Genomic DNA, 23,039 nt, shown 5'->3' with positions numbered 1-23,039 from the left:
TAGTGAGTTCTATAAAGAGTTCCATAAAGAGTTCCATGGCCTGATCCTTGAGCCATTGCTTGATATGTTTAACCACTCATTTTCAAATGACCATCTCCCTCAAATGCTGAGGGAAGCCAACATATCACTTATTCTCAAAAAGGGAAAAATGCCCAGTCTTGTTTCTTGTACAAACCCTTTTCCCTTATGAATGTGGATAGACAATTGCTTTCTAAAATTCTAGCCACATGACTAGAGGACTTATTTCCACACATTTTGAAAGGGGACCAAACTGGCCTCATAAAGGGCCGTAAAGTCATGTAACAATGTCAGGTGGCTTCTTAATGTTATTCAAACTTATCAGCGAAGTGCTGTGGATGGTCTTGTGCTCTCCCTAGATGCTGAGAAAGCATTTGACTGTGTGGTGTGGTCCTACCTATTCTTTGCTCTGACTAAATTTGGTCTAGAGGACAAGTTTAAAAAATGGGTTAAAGTTTTATATGATGATCGTCAGGCTGCTGTCCTTAATAATGTGTTATGGTCAAATAGCTTCTCTATACACAGAGGTACCAAACAGGGCTGTCTGTTGTCCCCTCTCCTTTTTGCACTCGTTACGGAACCACTGGCCAAGGCCATCAGAGTAATGCCTGCTATACAGGGTCTGCTCATTTGTGACGTTCATCATAAAAGAAGCTTGTTTGCTGATGATGTTCTGATGTTCATCTCTAGCCCCGAGAATTCAATTACATCTCTTGTTAATATTATTGAATTATTCAGTGAATTCTCAGGCTACAAGAGGAATATAACTACATCAGAAGCTGGTAGCCTTCATTCTGTAACTATTAACCCCCCCCCCTCCCCTTACCTTTTAAATGGTTTCCCCCAGGTTTTACGTATCTGGGTATATTTGTAACTCCTAAATTCCAGCAAATGTACAAAGCCAATTTTGTTCCCTTGTTTGATACAATAAGACAGGATCTGGAGCGCTGGAACTCTCTTCCGATTTCTTTGGTTGGGTAGAATATCGCTCTTGAAAATGAATATTTTACCTAGACTACTTTACCCAATCCAAATGATCCCAGTATTACTCTCCAATAAGGTAATACAAGATGTAAGTGGCTAAATTCCTTCATATGGAGTAAACCCAAGCCAATAGTTAAGATGGCAGTATTGCAGCTGCCAGGCTCTAGGGGGGTCTTGGTTCTGCCCAATATTAGGCTTTATCAGTGGTGTGCCCACCTATGTTATATTTCTGATGCATCACAAATGATGACTCCTCTATTTGGTTAGACATTGAGACTTCTTTTTCTAAATACCCCTTGCAGGATCTTTTCTTTTTCAGAAGTTTCAAGTCTGTAAAGGATCACTGCAATAACCCCATTACACTTAACACACTCAAAGCATGGAGGTCAGTTCAACGCTTCCTGGGAAGGTCCAAACTAACCTCTGCTCTACCCCAATTGTTAACAAGCCAGATTTTGGTCCAGGATTGCTGGATGCTGGCTTTAACTTTCAGCTTAATAAGGGCATAGGCAGACTACATAATTTTTTTGCTGACAAGTAAGACATATTTTGAAGAGCACCACTTTGATTGGCAACCCTGATGTGTCTTTCATTGTGAAATACTGTTTTTTTCCCACAAAGGAAAATGTCTGTAAGTTTGTTTTATGATGCATTTAAGGTCATTTTCTATTGTCAACACACAGAGGGTGAAACAAGTGTGGGAGAAAGAATTGTCTGTTACTATTGACAAAGAGGTGTGTGAGGACATTTGGAGATATGCAAAAACAATATCTATATTTAATCGTACTAGAGCAATCCAGTTAAGAACAATACACAGATTGCATATATCCCCAAATCACAGACATGCTTTTAACACCTCTTCCTCTTCTCCTCAGTGTCTTAAATGTAAAACTGATACAGGCTCCCTAACACATTGTTTATGGTCATGTTCCAAATTACAAAGATACTGGTCTATTGTTCTGCAAGAAATTGAATTCTAGGGTTCAATCTAGAATTGGACCCAGTTTCTTTACTAGTAGGCATGTTACTTCTGTGGGTAAGAGGAGGCTTTACAACATCCTTACTTTCGCAGCGAGGAAAAACATCCCCTTACAGTGGATTAGTGATAAGGTTCCTTCTATTAAAGATTGGCATAAGATACTATTTGAATGGGTGCCATTGACATATCTGACATGCACATTGCATTCTAAAACAGATCAGTTCAACAAAGTACGGGAACCTTATCTAAATGATCTAGAACCTGATTTATCAGCTATTATGCGACAAGGATTTTCTTAGAATGGTGTTGATCCATTTGTTTCAGAATTACACTGTACGTTCCATGTGTTGGACCTAACTTCTTTATTCAAACTGAGCTTTTGTGTTGAATTTCTGTCTGTATGTTTGTTTAAAATGTATGTATTGAGAGACGCAATGACGGGGATGGGGTGTGAGTGACGACGAGGGGAAGATATGTATGTATATATGACTAAAGAATTAATCAGGGTGATTTTTCCACAAATAGACAGGTGTTGTCCATTCCATGGTAGCAGAATCTTATCTAATTTGACTAACTTTATTTTTTTTGTAACAGTATTTTTATTGGAATTTCACAATTCTCACCCATTTTAAGAGATACAACAACAAAGACAAAGCAACAAAAAAACAGCACATTTTCTTGTATCTGTACTATACTTTACTATTCATATTTTGGACAACTCTTCACTACATTCCTAAAGAAAATCATGTACTTTTTACTCCATACATTTTGCCTGACACCCAAAAGTACTCATTATGTTTTGAATGCTTAGCAGGGAAATGGTCCAATTCACACACTTATCATGTAAACATCCCTGGTCATCCTTACTGCCTCTGATCTGGAGGACTCACTAAACACAAATGCTTTGTTTGCTTGGTTTGTATATGATATCTGAGTATTGGAGTGTTCCCCTGGAATTGCGCCGTCTGGTTTGCTTAATATAAGGAATTTGAAATGATTTATACTTTTTCTTTTGATACTTAAGTATATTTGAGAAATTACATTTACTTTTGATGCTTAAGTATATTTAAAACCAAATACTTTTAGACTTCTACTGGGAGACTTTCACTTTTACTTGAGTCCTTTTCTATTAAGTATGACAATGAGGTACTTTTTCCAACACGGCCTACGAGGTCTAGAGCCTGCTTGTTTTCTGTTCAACCTGATCATTAATTGCACCCACCTGGTGTCCCAGATCTAAATCAGTCCCTGGTTAGAGTGTAACAATGAAGAAATGCAGTGGAACTGGCTTCGAGGTCCAGCGTTGAGTTTGATGGGTCTATGGCTTAGGCAATTTTTCATTTTTTCTTCCTCTGACACTGCCTGATATAGAGGTTCTGCATGGCAGGGAGCTCGGCCCCAGTGATGTACTAGGCTGTCCGCACCATCTTCTGTAGCACTTTGCGGTCGAGGCAGGTGTATTTGGGAAAGGGAAAGGGGGATACCTAGTCAGTTGTACAACTGAATGCATTCAATTGAAATGTGTCTTCCGCCATACCAAGCAGTGATGCAGCCAGTCAAGATGCTCTCCTCGGTGCAGCTGTAGAACTTTTTGAGGATCCGGAGGTCCATGCCAAATCTTTTCAGCCTCTTGAGAGGGAAGAGGCGCTGCCATGCCCTCTTCATGACTGTCTGGGGGTATGTGGACCATGTTAAGTCCGTGGTGATGTGGACGCCAAAGAACTTGAAGTTCTCGACCCACTCCACTACAGCCCCGTCAATGTGGATGGGGGCGTGCTCTCCCCTCTTTCTCTCATAGTCGACGATCAGCTCCTTGGTCCTACTGGCGTTGAGGGAGAGGTTATTGTCTTAGCACCACACTGCCAGGTCTCTGACCTCCTCCATGTAGGCTGTCTCATCACCATTGGTGATCAGGCCTCTCACCCTCGTTTCGTCAGCAAACTTTATGATGGTGTTGGAGTCATGTGTGGCAACTCAGTTGGAGTGAACAGGGAGTACAGGAGGCAACAAAGCACACACCCTGGAGGGCCCCCCGTGTTGAGGGTCAGCGTGGTGGAGGTGTTGTTGCCTACCCTCACCACCAAGGGCAGGCCCGTCAGAAATTCCAGGATCCATTTGCAGAGGGAGATGTTCAGTCCCAGGGGTCCACAGCTTGGTGATGAGCTTGGAGTGGACTATGGTGTTGAACGCTGAGCTGTAGTCTATGAACGGCATTCTCACATAGCTTTTTCCCCTGTGTCTAATGTGGCTGTAGAGTGACAGGTCTTTTGTGGAGCAGTATTGCTGTGCCACACTCTGGCTGGCTCATGCACTGCTGCTCCTGAAAGGGGCCACATATGTTGACTGAGCATGTTCCATCTGGACTGTGCAGATGGAACCAATAGAGCTGAACTGTGCGAGTGTGGAAAGGAAGGGGAAGCAGTGTGCCCCCCCCCTGTTTTCAGTGCTTTCCTATGTGCGTGTGGTCGTAAGGTTAAGCTTTGTTTCTGTTTTGTTTTTCTCAACGTTTTACACAACCCTTTTGTAAAGATGTAGATTACGGATTTGAAAGATGGGTTCTGGTAGTACAGCATCATTTGTAGAAGTAATAAACATGGATTAGAGAAGTACTTGTGTTTGTTAAAGTTTGGTGAAAAACGAACTAGTGGGCACAGGTACTGCGATTGAGATACTGAACTGTGCTGAAATGTCAAATGGGATTGTCCTGATTTTGGTGATATTTCTCAGCTTGCCAGGTGCGACCCTAAGGTAGTGAGGTAGATGCTGAGAGATCTACGTCGACAAAGGAACGCCGCGCCGCCCCCAGATCCAGAGGGACTGGTGAGTTCTATCTATGCTATAATCACTCTCACATTGGCCTCATTTACAACTACCACTTGCCCACTTAACAGTGTGTGAACGTGATTAATGTGGCATCTTATTTGATGGGACTAACAGCGGTAATCTTCCAGGTGAAACCGTTGACATTGGTGTGGAGAGGCCAGAGGATTCCTCCAGGACAGCCATGGAGAGTAGGGGAGTCAGTCAGGAATCAGAGGCAGAGGAAATAAACCCTAACCCCCCACACCCACAGGGGCCAGGGGGAAGATGGCTCTGAGTGCTAAAATGCAGGTCAACAAAAAAGCTAAAGCCAAGATGACATCCGTTCATGGCTCTGTTCACTGGCTCCAATGGTTTTACTGTGCATGAAAAAAGCATGCAAAAAAAAAAAAAGCAAGCAAGAGAAGACCCTCAAAGGACAGGTGGTTCAGCCCATTAACTGACCAAAACCCCTCAAACCCCTGCAGACAATGGTAGAGACACTGTTGCAGCAGGGATCTCAGATTTACAAACTCATAGCTCTCCATCTGTGGACTCTCCAGCCAGGACACGGTGTGTATGGAAGACTATGGGCAAACCTGCCGCCAATCCAGCAGCACTGAAGGTAATGTTCATCTTAACCCAGAACATGAAATGTTGTCCTTTTAAATTATGACTGGTGTCCGATGTCATTAGAGTCTGTTCTAAAGCGTTTTAACAGGGACGGAGCAGAGTTGAGCGTGGCAGGCATGTGGATGGAAAACTCAATGGCCCCCTCCCACATGAAGCTACCTCCGAGCCTTAAAAGAAAGAGTATTGTCTCTACCAAGCCACATCCGGGTGAGTCATCTTCCTTTCTGGGAAGACTGTTCTTCTACACTGTCTCTCATGTCCACTTTATTTAGTGATGACATTACTGTGCCAGCTTGAACCGCCATCTGCCACTTCTCAGTCCGCATGTGTCTGCAGGGTCTAGGAAAGGGAAGAGGAAGATGGGAATGTACAACTTTGTTCCAAAGAAGAAAACCAAGGTGTTGAAGGTAAGAGACCCCATCCCATCTACTCTATTGTAAATATTTGTGTAGAAATGCACCGCGGATGAACAGTGTCTGAATGATTCTCCCTGCAGAAAGACGGAAAAGCAAGAAAGTGTCAGAAAGAAGAGAGAAGATCTGACGCACAGATTTGAAAGATTTGTGAAATGCAAAAAAGCCATGCACTGTTAGCCAAGCAGTGTGTAGAAAATGAAAAAGATTTAACCAAAGGAAACAAAATGGAGATAGAGGACAACAGCAGCAAGCAGGAATACATTGAATTGACTTTGGAATCGCTAAATCTCAAAGCCCAAGATGAGCTGATGTCTCCTCCTCTCTCAGGTAACACTTTACCTAGAGACGAGTTAAACATTTCGTTGTGAAATTATACTTGTACAATACATTAATATGCTGTACATGACATCTGTTTTGTTGACCTGGATGTTGATTTGTGTTATTTTGCAGGCTTTCCAGTTGATGGTGAGGTGACAGAGACGGACCTGTCTGAAGAGCTCACCAGACCTCTGTGCTGCTGTCGCATGGAGACCCCATGCAGTAGGGAGAGCCTATTCCAGGCTGAGCACACCTGCATGGCCACAGAGAGGGTGTATGGTCTGGTGAGTCTGACCTGCTCTGAAGCAACATTTCCCTAGTCGTGCGCACCAGATATCCTCCCCAAAGTTTGAAATAGCCTGGGGGCGAAGTTAACCTTTACCCAGCCTTTGTGTGTTGAGCTAGTGTCTAAACAACCCTTATCTCTCTGATCCTTTCTATTTATCTCTCCGTTCATCTCCTCCCTACAGGTGAGTCGATGTCAGAGGAATGTTGTGAAGCCTGAGATGATGCGTCTGTCCAACACAGTGCGTCTGCTAGTTCTGTGTGAGGACCACAGGCCAAGCACCAGTGATGCCCTCCCTGCCTGTGGCCTCTTCTGCAGGGCGGTGAGTGGAGGAATTACAACAGGGATAAACCAAGATAGACCTGATAGGCTGGCACACCTGTCCCATGACTTTATTGTGGTTGTTAATTCTTAAAGCACTCTGCTTTGCCTTTAATATTAATATCTGACTCATCATGTATGTGTTATGCAGGGGACCTTCATGGAGTACAGACCGTATGGCAGCATCTCTCAGCATTTCCACAGTGGCTGTGACTCAGTCATCAAGGCCCAGAGCTTCTGTCCCCACTGTGGGGAGGATGCCACCGGGGCCCAGGAAGTCACTGTTCCCAAACCTGTTACTGCCCCCAAACGCGAGCCCGTACTTACTCTTGTGCCAGCTGTTTCCCCTGTGGCCCCTGTTCCTGCTGTGTCCACCAGGCCCCTCATTCACAGGGCTAAGAAGACCACTGAGCTTGAGAGGACTCTGGACACCTCCCCCAACAACAGGTTATTTAGACTTTACTCTTCTATTCTCAATTTGATTCCCTCTATCCTAATCTGTGTCTCTTTCTCTCTGCATTAGTGCTAGCATTGATCATTTTCTTGGGTATTTAATATGTAATGGTAATGATTGCTGTATGCTGTTTTGTACTAGCCTGAAGAGATGGCCTTTAGGTGATGGAGAGAAACCAGCTAAAACGTCACTGGAGAGCATCCTGATGGCCCTGGATGAGGAAAAGTAGGTTTAAAATGTAGCTATTTTTAAAGTCATTACTTAGAATTTTAGCAGTTTGGATGAGATAATACAATATAATGAACACATAGTGGGTCCGTAGTCATTACTGTTTCATGTCAATAATGACTGTAATAGGCACTCTTACAGATGTTTCTGCTGCATACCAAGTGATGTACTGTAACTAGATTTCTCTTTTTGGTATTTAGTATGAGGCCAAAGAAAGTGAAATATCACACGAAGCAACTGTACATCACTGCCCATCACTGGGAGCTCCAGAAAGTCATCCATCTGCTGGGTAAGAACATGCCACATCTCTCCAGGTTTCATGTGTATGCCTAGTTTGTTCCTACATGGAGCAACCCTCTTCTAATATTTGAACTTGAATGAAAAAGTAAACAACTCGTTGATTTTATTTTATTTTCACGGTATAGTCTATTGTCCCCGGGGGGAAAGTTGTCAACATGACTCAAAAGGCAATTTACCTCTTTGTTCCAGTGGATGGAAAAGACCCCAACACCCTGATGGACCGTCAGAACAAGAGGACCCCTCTACATGCTGCAGCAGCTGAAGGACACCAGGAGGTCTGTCACATGCTCGTCCAGGTGAGGAGATGTACTCTGACATGTAGCAGGTATTGGCTCTCTCTTCACATTAGAATCACTTGGCATACAAGTGTGGCAGATGACTAAGTTAGCAGCTCTGCTGCATTCCTGTCCCTCACGCCAAGAAAATGTATTTGCTTTTTGGGGTCAATATTGACAATGCTTCGTGAGTACGTTGTGTTTTCAGTGCAGAGGGCTGTGAGTTTCACTCTATTATACAGTGCAAGCATACAGGTGTAAAAGGTTTCTGATTCCCCATCCCGCTCAGGCTGGAGCGAACCTGGACATTATTGATGAGGAGCAGAGAACCCCCCTGATGTACGCCTGTGACAACAACCATCTGGACACGGTCAAGTACCTGCTGAGGGCCGGGGCAGCGGTCAGCTATAAGGTCAGTGTGTGGAGCAGAGTTCATTGATCCCCTCCATAGATAGGCCATGATCTTCTGTCAATCCCACCAGCTGTGTTACCGTTCATAAGACAAGACTTTCGCTAAATGAGCTGGACCTCTGGTGTACTGTAGATGTAAAGTGATCAAGCTGTGTTATGTCCATGACACGTTCATGTCTTAAACTATTAACCACATGCTGTAGCAGCTCAAGGTCTGTGTTTCGGGCCTCCCGAGTGGAACAGCGGTCTAAGGCACTGCATCGCAGTGCTTGAGGCGTCACTACAGACCCGGGTTCGATCCCAGGCTGTGTCACAGCCGGCCATGACCGGGACACCCATGAGGTGGCGCACAATTGGCCCAGCATCGTCCGGGTTAGGGGAGGGTTTGGCTGGCTGTGAATTCCTTGTCCGGTCGCGTTCTAGCGACTCCTTGTGGCTGGCCAGGCGCCTGCAAGCTGAATCTGGTTGCCAGCGTATGTTTCCTACGACGCATTGGTTCGGCTGGCTTCCGGGATAAGTGAGCAGTGTATATGTCAAAAAGCAGTGCGGCTTGACACGGTCGTGTTTCGGAGGACACATTGCTCTCGACCTTCGCCTCTCCCGAGTCCATAGGGGAGTTGCTGCGATGGGACAAGATTGTAACTACCAATTGGTTATCACAAAAAGGGCTAAATAAAAAATATAAGTTGGTGTTTTTTTAAACAGCCATGAACAAAACCAGTGAATAACATTTTGATCTTCATCTCCTCTCAGGATATCAAGGGCTCCACCTGTCTGCATTTGGCAGCTATACTGGGACATTACACCATAGTGGATCATCTCCTGTCCAAGACATCCGAACAGGTCAACTGTCAGGTTGACCCATCCACGCTCTGCTCCTTCTTCGACTAACAGGTCCAGTTGAAATGTTAACAGCTTCATTGAAATCGTCTATCCATAATTCACCCGTACTATCAGCTAGGCTTTGGCAGGGTGAGTTGGAGGTCAGTGCTGTTGGAAGACAGTTTAACAGTCTGCCCATTAGGATGTTCAATATATTATGGGTGATATTAAATGGATTGTAAAACTCCTGACCTTAATGGGAACGCTAGAGACTGAAATTGCTCCTCACTGTTGTCATGATTCCAGGTGATTTACCATGTTTTGCCTTGCAATTTTATGCCTTCAAACTGTTAGTAAATAATGCCCTCTCACATTGTGTGCAATAAGATAATCCAAAGCAGGGGTTTCAAACCCTTTTTCACAGAGTAACTAGTGTTGTTGATCCATTCTCAGTTTTCTCCTATCACAGCCATTTAACTCTGTAACTGTTTTAAGTGGTCTCATGGTGAAATCCTTGAGTGGTTTCCTTCCTCTCCGGCAACTGGATTAGGAAGGATGCCTGTTTCTTTGTAGTGTACTGGGTGTATTGATACACCGTCCAAAGTGTTGTTAGTAACTTCACCACTCGAAGGGATATTCCATGTCTGCTTACTTTGATTTTTTTTTACCCATCTACCAATACGTGCCCTTCTTTGAGAGGCATTGAAAAACCTCCCTGGTCTTTGTGGTTGAATCTGTGTTTGAAATTCACTGCTTGACGAAGGGACCTTGTATATGTGGGGTACAGAGATGAGGTAGTCATTCATGTATGAAACACTATTATTACAAACCAGAGTAAGTCCATGCAACTTAGTATGTGGCTTATTTACTCCTGAACTTATTTAGGCTTGCCTTAACAAAGGTGTTGAATACCTATTGACTTACGACATTTCAGCCTGTAACACAACAAAATGTGGAAAAAGTCAAGGGGTGTGAAGACTTTCTGAAGGCACTGCAGCTGCGAGCAGCAATGAACAGTGTTCACAGTATGTCAGAAAGGACACAAGATCAGTTGGAAAACAAAGTGAGCACTCTATCGCGTAGGAACTATCTTCCTTTGTGTGTAATCGTGAGTCTCAATACAAAATCTGTGTCGTTTCAGATCGGTATGATCGGTAACAGATCAGTAACAATCCAGATTTTTTTTTTACCCCTCAAATAAAGGTTTCAGTTTTGTAAAAACATTTCTATTTAGTTTTATATTATTCCGTTTTAGTTCCAGTCTTAGGGACAGGAAGTAGCCTATGCGTGGGAGGCTAGAAGCCAATTACGTGTATTTTTTGTATTTTTTGGGTATGTCACTTCTTTCCACTGAGGGGCAGCAATGCATAAGGTGATGGGTCAGGTCATAGGTTCGGTTTAAAGGTAGACTCGGTGAGATTACGCAGATGCACCAAGTAAACAGAAGCAATGGGTCAATTTTCGCAACAACCAGGGGCTGCTTTCCCGATAGCGATGGAAGTTAGGCTTACGAGTGTTTTAAAGATGCATTGTTCCTAAAATGGCAGAAGATGCGCTTCCCAAAAGAACATGTGCTTCCCAAAACACCATGCAGGGAGAACGTTTGCCAAGTGCGTTGTTGAAGCGTGTGTTGATACTGATAGGATCGAAAGAAAGGCAGTGCTGTTCTCGGATCATCTTTCTCCCTTAAAATCTTCTCATAACATAATCATTTCTTCACAATACTGACGAAGGATCACCGCCTAGAGAGATATCACCACCTATTGCAGCAAATATTGAGACAGATTGTTCTAATGCTTCCCGAATAATAATAATCCACTAAATCACAGATTAGGCACATCCATTGTGCACATGTTGTTGCACATTAAATAAATATATTGAGGCAAACATTAGGCCTAGCCTACAATGAGCAAAAATAAATCGATTGATTGAACATGAAATTGATTTCAATATGACTGAAATATGTAGGCCTATACTATTTATCTTTTATTGCAGTCATCTTGGTTTTTGTCCTTCGCTTGTTGGTAACAATTTCAAAGACATTGGCAACCTTGTATTTGTAGTCAACTTTGTTCTGAAGTTATCATTGGTAAAAGAGAGACTGATAACATCTTGATTCTGTGTTTAGTGGAGATCTACTGTGTCTTAAGTGAAGTGGAAGGGCAAAAAAGCATTTAACAACGCACTTAACTGTTGTGTTCATCTCAATGGACGTGTTCGAGCGGATCGCACAGTCCATCTGGTCGTGCTGCTGCTCCAGTTTCAACTGTTCTGCCTGCGGCTATGGAACCCTGACCTGTTCACCGGACGTGCTACCTATCCCAGACCTGCTGTTTTCAACTCCCTAGAGACAGCAGGAGCGGTAGAGATACTCTGAATGATCGGCTATGAAAAGCCAACTGACATTTACTCCTGAGGTGCTGACCTGTTGCACCCTCGACAACCACTGTGATTATTATTATTTGACCCTGCTGGTCATCTATGAATATTTGAACATCTTGGCCATGTTCTGTTATAATCTCCACCCGGCGCAGCCAGAAGAGGACTGGCCACCCCTCATAGCCTGGTTCCTCTCTATGTTTCTACCTAGGTTCTGGCCTTTCTAGGGAGTTTTTCCTAGCTACCGTGCTTCTACACCTGAATTGCTTGCTGTTTGGGGTTTTAGGCTGGGTTTTTGTACAGTACTTTGAGATATCAGCTGATGTAAGAAGGGCTTTATAAATAAATGTGATTTGATTTGACTTTTGTCAAGTCGATCGCAACCTTTCACAGTGTGTTGCATTCTGAACTTGACCAAAGACATGACTAAAACAGGAACCAATGAATGATTTATGTGTTCAGTAGATGTATACAAATCAATGTGATATTTGAGTCCCTCTGTCAATAATTGATTGTACAATGTACACTCAATATTATATTATGATTTCAGTTTGTGAGTATGTAATACGGGAATGTGAATATGTGAATTTCGACATTCTAAATAATTGGATGTTCTAATTTGACAGCCATGATTAAACTACATCAGGAGATACATTTTTCCCGGACGTCAAAAATTAAGAAATTGTTTGCAAAACAAATGGCCACTGGATTAATGCAAATAATCATGATATCATTCTGCCAGGTAAGCATAGGCTATTCGGAGTTAACATTTAATTGAGATGTGTTTTGGGAAAACCTTCCCAGCTTTCAATAGATGTAGTTGATTTCCTACTAAGATCAATACATTTTTTAAATATTGTTGGATTTCGTTTTAAAGTCTGGATTCCGTGGTTCCGTCCACATTCTCTGCAACTGTCACACCCTGACCATAGTTTGCTTTGTATGTTTCTATGTTTTGGTTGGTCAGGGTGTGAGCTGAGTGGGCATTCTATGTTACATGTCTAGTTTGTCTAGTTCTATGTTTGGCCTGATATGGTTCTCAATCAGAGGCAGGTGTTACCTGTCTACCATATTTAGGTAGCCTGTTTGGTGTTGGGTTTTGTGGGTGATTGTCCTTGTTCTGTCTCTGTGTTACTTTGCACCAGTATTAGGCTGGTTCGGTTTTCGTGTTACGTTTATTGTATTTGATTCGTGTTTACTTTGTTTCATTAAACATGGATTGCAATAGCCACGCTGCATTTTGGTCTGACTCTCCTTCACATACAGAAAATCGTTACAGCAACGCAGAATTTATAGGGCCCTATTTATCCTTACCACTCAAATGCACCCAATATCTGTGGTGCTGCTTGTGGCAACATCATCTCACTGAATCTACCTTTAAATTATAAAGTTATATTATTATATTATTATATTATTAATCTCAATTTGACCCGCTAGATTTACAAGCCTCATAACCCCATTAGGAAAAAAATCTTGAAAACACCATTCGATTTTGCACCCCCTCCCAAAAAAACTCAAACTGAACTGTTAGTTCATTTTGGAGTCAAATAATAGTTTCAGTATAGTTTCAGTTTTTCAAAAGGGTATTGTTAATTATTTTATTTCAGTTTAGTTGTTTTTTTCATGATCCATTTTAGTTTCAATTTTAGTCTACTTTAATGAACTTGATTGGTTGTGCTTGCTGTCAGGATGATGGTGGGTGCACCCATACCACCTGGGCTATAGAGTACAAGCACAGAGAGCTGGTCTTACTGCTGCTCTCCAAAGGGGCTGATGTTTAACATCCGAGACAAGGTCAGCACTCTATAGGATGCATGCTGTTCACCCTACTGTACATCCCATCCCCTTACCTACATTCTGCTCTCACAGTCTGAGGAGGGGAGGCTAGACACAGGCAAGGTTACAGTGGGATGGATCCCATGGGGTGCATAATGTTCTGCACGTTTCACCTACAGTACATGGTACATCCAGTACATCCAAGTTAAAGGGATGCTTCAGAATGTCACCTTGGGCGCATACAACAAGAAGTCAACGTACCTCTTAGAGGAATTAACAACTTAAGTCATAACTGCTATATTTTTTGTAAAGGAGAACATATCAATTGGTCTTTATTTAATTTTACCTTTATTTAACCGGGCAAGTCAGTTAAGAACACATTCTTATTTTCAATGACAGCCTGGGAACAGTGGGTTAACTGCCTGTTCAGGGGCAGAACAACAGATTTGTACCTTGTCAGCTCGGGGGTTTGAACTCGCAACCTTCTGGTTACTAGTCCAATGCTCTAACCACTAGGCTACGCTGCCGCCCCGAGTATGATTTCTTCCTCAAAACATTTGTATAGTGTATATGACGTACTGTCTACTGATACACTTGACATAAATGGCCCAAAAATGTAACAATGTATCTTCAAGATACAGTAGCCTTTAGATGCAAGGTTGTTTCTGTGGTGTGTGGGGAAGGTATTGCTCCTGGGTATGTTTTTCCACGTTGACCTGTGATCCCTGTTCAGGAGGAGAACATTGGCCTCAACTGGGCAGCCCTGTCTGTCTCCGATGACATCGCTCAGATCCTGCTTGATGCCAGATGTGACCTCCATGCAGTCAACATCCATGGGGACTCCCCTCTACATATCGCTGCCAGGGAGAACCAACTGGAATGTGTGACATGAGTAGTAAGACAGTCTCCGTTCTCCCAGAGCTGCAGCATGACACCAGGTTGTTCTTGAAAAATATGATTTGTTATCAATAGCCTATCCCACCTGGAATTTTTATCATAAGCGCACTTACCTGCAATGAGACCAGTTGTAGGTGTATAGCCTAGATACATTTATGGCAGGAACCTGTCCACACATAGATGCACACATCCAGAGACAGTGGCTGCGCTAGCCTGGCCAGTGGGTGGCAGTCATGCTGCTGACCATAGCCATGCTGGGGATGATATCTACTCCTCCAGACTGCTTCTGTCCCGAGGAGCAGACGTGAACCTGAGGAACAGAGAGGGGGAGACTCCTCTGGACTGCTGTATCTACAACTCCAAGGTGTGGGCGGCCCTGAACACCAATAAGAAGCTGACAGATGCTAGGAGAAGCATCTGTCTGTTGGAGGAGCTGTAGGAACCGCGTGGTTCAGAATGGATTCCGGTAACTGGGCATCCCTACCCCACCATCATCTGATCAATCAATCAATCACATTTTATTTGTCACATGCGGCGAATACAATAGGTGTATACTTTGCCATCAAATGCTTACTTACGAGTCCTTTCCCCACAACGCAGAGTTAAAAAGTAAGAAAATTAGCAAATGAAATGTCTATCTTTTTGTTATACAGTTTCAGCCCAAAATTAAAATATCAGTTTCTCTGTGCACTTGATCAACTATGGCTGCACTGTATGTCTTTTGAGTTAGTTGGACTGGATTTATGTCTTCTCTTGTCTGTTTTTAGGGCTCGGCTGCAGCTCTATAAAACCCAGAGGATGGGCTGGGGTGTGAGGGCACTGCAGGATATTCCTCAAGGAACTTTTATTTCCGAGTGAGACCTTGAATGTTATGGAAGGTATTTTATTGGGTGTTTGGAAAACTGCCCAACCATAACTATGATTATGTCTTGGTATACAAATGACATGAGGCCAATTGTGATGTCATGAACAGATGTTAAAACAGGATTTGTCATTTTCAGTTCTTCACTTCATTTTAATGTTGTGATTACACAGAGTATACACAGCAGGCTCTCTTTATTGTGCAGGTACAGTGGGGCAAAAAAGTATTTAGTCAGCCACCAATTGTGCAAGTCCTCCCACTTAAAAAGATGAGAGAGGCCTGCAATTTTCATCATAGGTACACTTCAGTTATGACAGACAAAATGAGAAAAAAAAATCCAGAAAATCACATTGTAGGATTTTTAATGAATTAAATTAGCAAATTATGGTGGAAAATAAGTATTTGGTCACCTACAAACAAGCAAGATTTCTGGCTCTCACAGACCTGTAACTTCTTCTTTAAGAGGCTCATCTGTCCTCCACTCGTTACCAGTATTAATGGCACCTGTTTGAACTTGTTATCAGTATAAAAGACACCTGTCCACAACCTCAAACAGTCACACTCCAAACTCCACTATGGCCAAGACCAAAGAGCTGTCAAAGAACACCAGAAACAAAATTGTAGACCTGCACCAGGCTGGGAAGACTGAATCTGCAATAGGTAAGCAGCTTGGTTTGAAGAAATCAACTGTGGGAGCAATTATTAGGAAATGGAAGACATACAAGACCACTGATAATCTCCCTCGATCTGGGGCTCCACGCAAGATCTCACCCCGTGGGGTCAAAATGATTACAAGAACAGTGAGCAAAAATCCCAGAACCACACGGGGGGACCTAGTGAATGACCTGCAAAGAGCTGGGACCAAAGTAACAAAGCCTACCATCAGTAACACACTACGCCGCCAGGGACTCAAATCCTGCAGTGCCAGATGTGTCCCCCTGCTTAAGCCAGTACATGTCCAGGCCCGTCTGAAGTTTCCTGGAGAGCATTTGGATGATCCAGAAGAAGATTGGGAGAATGTCATATGGTCAGATGAAACCAAAATATAACTTTTTGGTAAAAACTCAACTCGTCGTGTTTGGAGGACAAATGAATGCCGAGTTGCATCCAAAGAACACCATACCTACTGTGAAGCATGGGGTGGAAACATCATGCTTTGGGGCTGTTTTTCTGCAAAGGGACCAGGACGACTGATCCGTGTAAAGGAAAGAATGAATGGGGCCATGTATCGTGAGAGTGAAAACCTCCTTCCATCAGCAAGGGCATTGAAGATCAAACGTGGCTGGGTCTTTCAGCATGACAATGATCCCAAACACACCGCCACACCGCCAACCGGGCAACGAAGGAGTGTCTTCGTAAGAAGCATTTCAAGGTCCTGGAGTGGCCTAGCAGTTTCCAGATCTCAACCCCATAGAAAATCTTTGGAGGGAGAGTTGCCAAGCAACAGCCCCAAAACATCACTGCTCTAGAGGAGAACTGCATGGAGGAATGGGCAAAAATACCAGCAACAGTGTGTGAAAACCTTGTGAAGACTTACAGAAAACGTTTGACCTCTGTCATTGCCAACAAAGGGTATATAACAAAGTATTGAGATAAACTTTTGTTATTGACCAAATACTTATTTTCCACCATCATTTGCAAATAAATTCATTAAAAATCCTACAATGTGATTTTCTGGATTTTTTTTCTTGTAATTTTGTCTGTCATAGTTGAAGTGTACCTATGATGAAAATTAAGTGGGAGAACTTGCACAATTGGTGGCTGACTAAATACTTTTTTGCCCCACTGTATGTGGGTGAAATCATTACTGATGCAGAGGCAGATGGCAGGGAAAATGACTCGTTCCTTTTCACCCTGGACAATGAGGTGATTTTAAATGACACCTGGGAGAATCTCACATTGTTATTGGTCAATGTTGTATTCCGAATGTAATATTGTTAATGTGGCATCATTTTTTATACTTTTGTATACCAACGGGCGATGCTGAAGAGCACACAATGCCAATGTCAGAGACAACGTTCTTTTGATACCTGTTCCTCTTACAGCACGGCATCTGCTGCATCAGCTCTTAGTTTGCTTGATGGCTATTTGGTATACTAAAGCATATTGAAAAATGGGCAATTTCATGACTGTCTATGCTACCTCCTCACAGGAGGGCTCAACATATCAGCCTTTTCTAATTGGATTCATTGAGTGAGTGATTGGAGGCATGGCATTTTACTTTGATGCAATAGATTTTTACAATCTTACGTACTCCACTTGCTTTATGCAGGCCTACTTTTAATGTACGATGTCTTTGAGTACCATGAAAGGCGTCTTGTCATATAAAATGTATAATCATTGTATTTATTGCTTCATCTACTGTTGTGCAGGTGGGTGATGTGCACTGTATTGATGCACGACTCTTTGGCAACATTGGCCGGTTTATAAACCACCTGTGTGAACCTAACCTGCTAGCAGTTCCGAGTTTTCACCGTGCAACAGGACCTGCGGTTTCCGCGCATTGCTTTCTTCTCCAGCAAGCCCATTCAGTCAGGTGATCAGATTGGGTGAGAGGCACAAAACATATAAGACAATCATTGAATAGAAAGTGTCTTTTCTATGTGGTATTAATGTTGTGCTATATAATCAATTAAAAAAGCTAAAGAAAAAGGCACCAGTACATGAACACGTGCTTTGATGGCTACCCTGTGTTCCCCCACTCAGGTTTGATTATGGCGATAACTTCTGGAAGGTCAAGAGCAAGTATTACAGCTGCCAGTGCTGTTCCCCAACGTGTAGACACTCGTCAGCCGCCATAGCCCAGGGAGCTCAGAGCTTAGAGAGAAGCCCATCCCCAGCCCAACAGTCCAATTCCCATTTTGCCAAAACACAATCATAACTACCCCATGCCACCTCTGTCCTCCCTCAGCCACCGTGGGGGTCTCTCACTCTGCCCTGACCACCGCTATGACTCATTTTTTAAACGTAGACTGATATAAAATGTATTTTTAGTAGATTTGCGGACAGGAATCAAACGCTAAGGGTAGCCCTGGACTGTAACAAATGCTCACCTTCTCCATGTCTCCTTTTTATTAAGTGCACAGTAAAGTAATTAAGTACATTTTCAAACATGATTTATTTCTCATATTTGTTGATGTGTATTCCAGTTTACAAGAAAGCTAGGGGTAGCAAATGCCAATTAATGATGGCCTACAGTAGCCTAGGACAGTGTCTCGTTTTGTGTTATGTTATTTAACATGCCCAATTCTCTATTTTAACCATGAATGATATGTAGTACATGTTATTCTAGCTATTGAACAGTTTTGACAACAGCGACGATGATAGAGATACAGGTAGGCTATAGGCTAGTATTGAATTTGATGCAACCCTCACCCCACCCATGCAGCGGTGGAGCACCACGCAAGACAATAAGCAACTGTTCATTTTTGCATATTGAAAAATAACATTATACAAGGCAGATTTCAGCTCAGTCTTTAGCGTTTACCAAAGAATAAACATCAGTCATATTCTGCTGTAGCCTAGGCTACCCCACCCGGTCATGATAACCCAAAACGCAGCAATACTTGAAAGGGAGGGAGGATTGCCAGAACCACATCTCAGGAGATTGCGGATGCTTTTGAATGAAAAAAAAAAGAATAATGATACATTTTTGTTGTCCTTCGTGATTTCTACATTTGCATTGTTTGATGCGATTTATCAAGCAACTTCGGTGATTATTCTGCTCAGGGGGGTAAAAAAAAACGAGAGAGAAGCTGCTTCCCTCTTTCTCCCTGGTGCTATGGATACAGAGACGATACAGGTGGAGCCTGGCGTCTTTTTAGTCACGTGTGCCGATTCATAAGGAGCAGTGGCTGGAGAAAGTGGTTATATTATACATTGCCTGAGAGCGATTTAGCGGAAGCAGAGGTGCCAGCCAACCTTGTGTTTTCTCGTTACACCGTGCCCGAATTAATAGGAAGATTATTGGAACGGATCATGTGAGGCACCTCGTTTTCATAAGGTAATACAAAAGAAAAACTTAAACGCGCAATGGCAAACCAACCGAGGAGGATAAATCAGATACATGCATCTGTTTTATTTGGAGCTTAATTGTAAGTGAGCTATGCAGTCATAGCCCGCCTTATGGCATGCGTTATGCGAATGATGCGAATTGTTATTGCTCGACATTTGTACATGGTAAACTGGCTGTTTTTAAAGCTTAGCCCAGTGAAAAGGGATAGGCTATAGGCTACGTATATGTGGCCATTCAGCCAGAGGAAGACCCATGGACAAATATTTGACATGGAAATATAAACTTTCTCCTTCATGTATGGGAAGTAACAAGGCGGGGACCAGCCAACAGAATATCTGAAGAAAAATACAATCATTTTATTTTTGAATGTTTGTTGAATATTCTCTTGAACATTACATACACCGAAAGGAACTCCTGGCTGGAACAACTGTGTGTTGTGATGCTTTTTCTCTATCTTTTATCTAGTCTAAGTTTTGATTTTTTCAGTAAGATCTGTGCGATTGTAGAATGGCTCGATTCGAAGAGGAACTATCCAACCGGCGTGGAGGGGTCTGTCAAGCGGGCCCACCAAGGGGGGCAGGTCGGCCAGCAGGCCCCCCAAGCGGCCCTAGGGTGTACAAACAATCAATGGCCCAAAGAGCCAGGACAATGGCCATTTACAACCCCATCCCTGTCAAGCAGAGCTGTCTTACTGTCAACCGGTCTCTCTTCATCTTTAGTGAGGATTGTATCATACGGAAATATGCCAAAAAGATTACAGAATGGCCATATCCTTTGTTGCTTTAAACAACCTAGCCTATTTCTTGTACCATTACATTATTTCATTATAACATTATAGGCCTACTTGGGTTTTAATGGCTTGACGTTATTAAGCACAGGGGGCAAGGTTCCAGACTACAGGGCATGATTATCTAAGTTAATTTACTGTAGCCAATGAGAAGATATGGCATGGAGGACAACCAGTTGTTGACTGGACTTTGTAATACAGTATAACCACTCTCAGTAGGCCTGTATAGCCATATCCACTCTCTCAGACCCACTCCAATAGGTTATTGTAGGTGATATTGTTTCGTTTTTTGGCAAGATTCCTGTTTTCTCCAGCTTTTGGCATCCTCTCTCTGGTAGGCCTACATGCAGCTAAGTTGCCTACCAAGAACCTGTCAGATTGGTGTTTCTGATCTGTGGCATAAATCTGATCGGTGGCTACAGAACAATTAACATGAAGGCTGGAGGTGTATTTTTTTCTCTCTTTTTCAACCCAAATGGCAGTGCAGTGAAAATCTTGTCAGCAGGATAATTTGATTGGTTTTGTAAAGCACCATAAATTATACGTGAGGCCTATACTTATTTTACTTTCTACTAATGTATTTGATTCCGGTATATGGGCTAAGTAAACAAGCTTGTGTGATAGTCTGCTCAGGGGACTATGCCACTGTTAGGCTACATATCAAATAACTGCTGTATCGATCCGTTTGTTTCTCAGACCAAGTCTCTCCTAGCAACGTTTCGGCACAAGCGCTCTCCAAGGTGCTGAATCTACCCATGTGCAAAATGCTGCTCAACAGTAGGCCTAAATGGCAAGATAGCGGGAAGGCTGTCTAATAAACAGATACAATCTATTCTGCATGCGTGTCCCATCAAAACAATAAGCCATGAGAATAAATGGAAATGAGTTGTGCATTTAGCCTAGTTTACAAAACCAATTTGTTTATTTTAAGGCAAAATGTATCATTATTGTCATTTATGTCCATAAAATGCTAGGTAGAAGTATATTGAAAAAAAAGATCCACCTGTTGATATGATCTATTTTGTATAATTTACCAAATGAGGGATATCCTCTGTAGCTTGTGAAACCTGTGCATCAGTGGAGGCTGCTAACGGGAGGACGGCTCATAATAATGCTAGGAACGGGGCAAACGGAATGGCATCAAACACCTGGAAACCATGTGTTTGATGTATTTGATACCATTCCACTGATTGCCACAAACCTATTTGTGCTGTGCTTAGGCCTCCTAGAGAAACAGCCAACCCTGAAGCATATTTCATGAGATTGGGTTAATGAACCTGTGAGGTATTGCAATTCATTTAAATTCATTTGTGTAATCGCATCCATTACTTAAATCTGGTGCTGTGTAAACACTTCTCAACCTTTAGCTTACCTGTGCATTTCCAAGCCCCTTTCACAGTATTTCTCTCCCTTGAGTTAGATTCTAGGTTCATGGGAGCCATTGTAGCAAGAAAGTCCTGAGCTGCCCTAAGCCAGTGAATTATGTGTTTTTATCTGTTGATGTACTGTAGCCCATTGCCTGAGGTAAGACCCTAGTCCTCTGTGCACCACAGTCTCCAGAGGAGCCTCCATAAACAACCATGCGATGACATGGACAGCAGCAACTGAGACATCATGTAAGTCAGCAACTGATAAATCACTCAGTTCCCTCAGTCATGTTTAGTGTTGAGATCCAGTTCAACGGATATATCACTCAGTTCCCTCAGTCATGTTTAGTGTTGAGATCCAGTTCAACTGAAAAATTACATTTTTGAAAAAAAGGTGCTATCTAGAACCAAAAAGTATTCTTTAGCTGTTCCCATAGGATAACCCTTTAAAGAACTCATTTTGGTTCCAGATAGAACCCTTTTGTATTTAATGTAGAACCCTTTCCACAGAGGGTTCTACATGGAACCCAAAATAGTTCTACCTGGAACCAAAAATGTTTTGCCCTTTTGGAACCCTTTTCTTCTAAAAGTGTAACTTCTTACTGCATGTGTACTTTGCAATTAGGCTTCAGCTCTTGTATAATTTAGGTTAACCAACCTACTGTTGAGGAGCTTTTTAATATGGTAATTTTACTTCCTCTAGGTCCCATTCTTCTGTTTCTTCCTCTTCCTCCTCAACTTCTTCTTCTGTTAGAATGTATTTTAGATCTTAGATCTTGTATGCCTAACATTACACAGTCTTTTTCTTAACTGTCTCACTCCATTTGAATACCTGATCCTGGCCACCATTATAGCCAACTGCATCGTCCTTGCCTTGGAGCAGCACCTACCAGCCGGCGACAAGACCCCCATGTCAGAGCGCTTGGTAAGTGACCATTGTATGGGTCATATGTGCCATACCAATATTATATCATATTTGATCATTGGTTAACTACACTCTTCTCTCCAAGTGAAAAATAGGTGTCAGTCATTATATCCTCACATACAGGAATAACATATATACAGTGGCTGGTGAAATTATTCATCCCCCATTTTTCCTATTTTGTTGCTTTACAACCTGGAATTAAAATAGATTTTTAGGGGGTTTGTATCATTTGATTTACACAACATTCCTACCACTTTGAAGATGCACATTTTTTTTTGGTGTAAAACAAACAAGAAATAAGACAAAAAAACTGAAAACTTGAGTGTGCATAACTATTCACCCCCCCCAAAGTTAATACTTTGTAGAGCCACCTTTTGCAGCAATTGCAGCTGCAAGTCTCTTGGGGGTATTTCTCTATAAGCTTGTAACATCTAGCCACTGGGATTTTTGCCCATTATTCAAGGCAAAACTGCTCAAGCTCCTTCAAGTTGGATGGGTTCTGCTGATGTACAGCAATCTTTAAGTCATACCACAGATTCTAAATTGGATTGAGGTCTGGGCTTTGACTAGGCCATTCCAAGACTTTTAAATGTTTCCCCTTAAACCACTCAAGTGTTGCTTTAGCAGTATACCTAGGGTCATTGTCCTGCTCAATGTGAACCTCCGTCCCAATCTCAAATCTCTTGAAGACTGAAAAAGGTTTCTCTCAAGAATTTCCCTGTATTCAGCACCATCCATCATTCCTTCAATTCTGACCAGTTTCCCAGTCCCTGCCAATGCAAAACAA

At 42.6% G+C, this 23,039-nt stretch overlaps 1 protein-coding gene and 1 pseudogene across 1 annotated transcript in view; both read left to right on the top strand.

Annotated features, from left to right (window-relative positions):
• The first annotated feature begins 4,453 nt into the window (after positions 1-4,453).
• Positions 4,454-18,039, top strand: LOC118357838 (histone-lysine N-methyltransferase EHMT1-like; annotated as a pseudogene).
• Positions 18,040-19,031: 992 nt separating this feature from the next.
• Positions 19,032-23,039, top strand: part of LOC118357836 (voltage-dependent N-type calcium channel subunit alpha-1B-like) — a 145,413-nt gene continuing 141,405 nt past the window's right edge. The window contains exons 1-2 of the mRNA XM_052478624.1: positions 19,032-19,940; positions 22,147-22,252. Coding sequence (XP_052334584.1) covers positions 19,681-19,940; positions 22,147-22,252 — 366 coding nt within the window. The 5' untranslated portion in view covers positions 19,032-19,680. The remainder of the gene's footprint in view (positions 19,941-22,146; positions 22,253-23,039) is intronic.

This window comes from Oncorhynchus keta, chromosome 25, assembly GCF_023373465.1.
Source record: "Oncorhynchus keta strain PuntledgeMale-10-30-2019 chromosome 25, Oket_V2, whole genome shotgun sequence".
Lineage (NCBI taxonomy): Eukaryota > Metazoa > Chordata > Actinopteri > Salmoniformes > Salmonidae > Oncorhynchus > Oncorhynchus keta.
The sequence above is the reverse complement of the archived record's forward strand: the minus strand, read 5'-3'. Positions and strand labels throughout refer to the sequence as shown.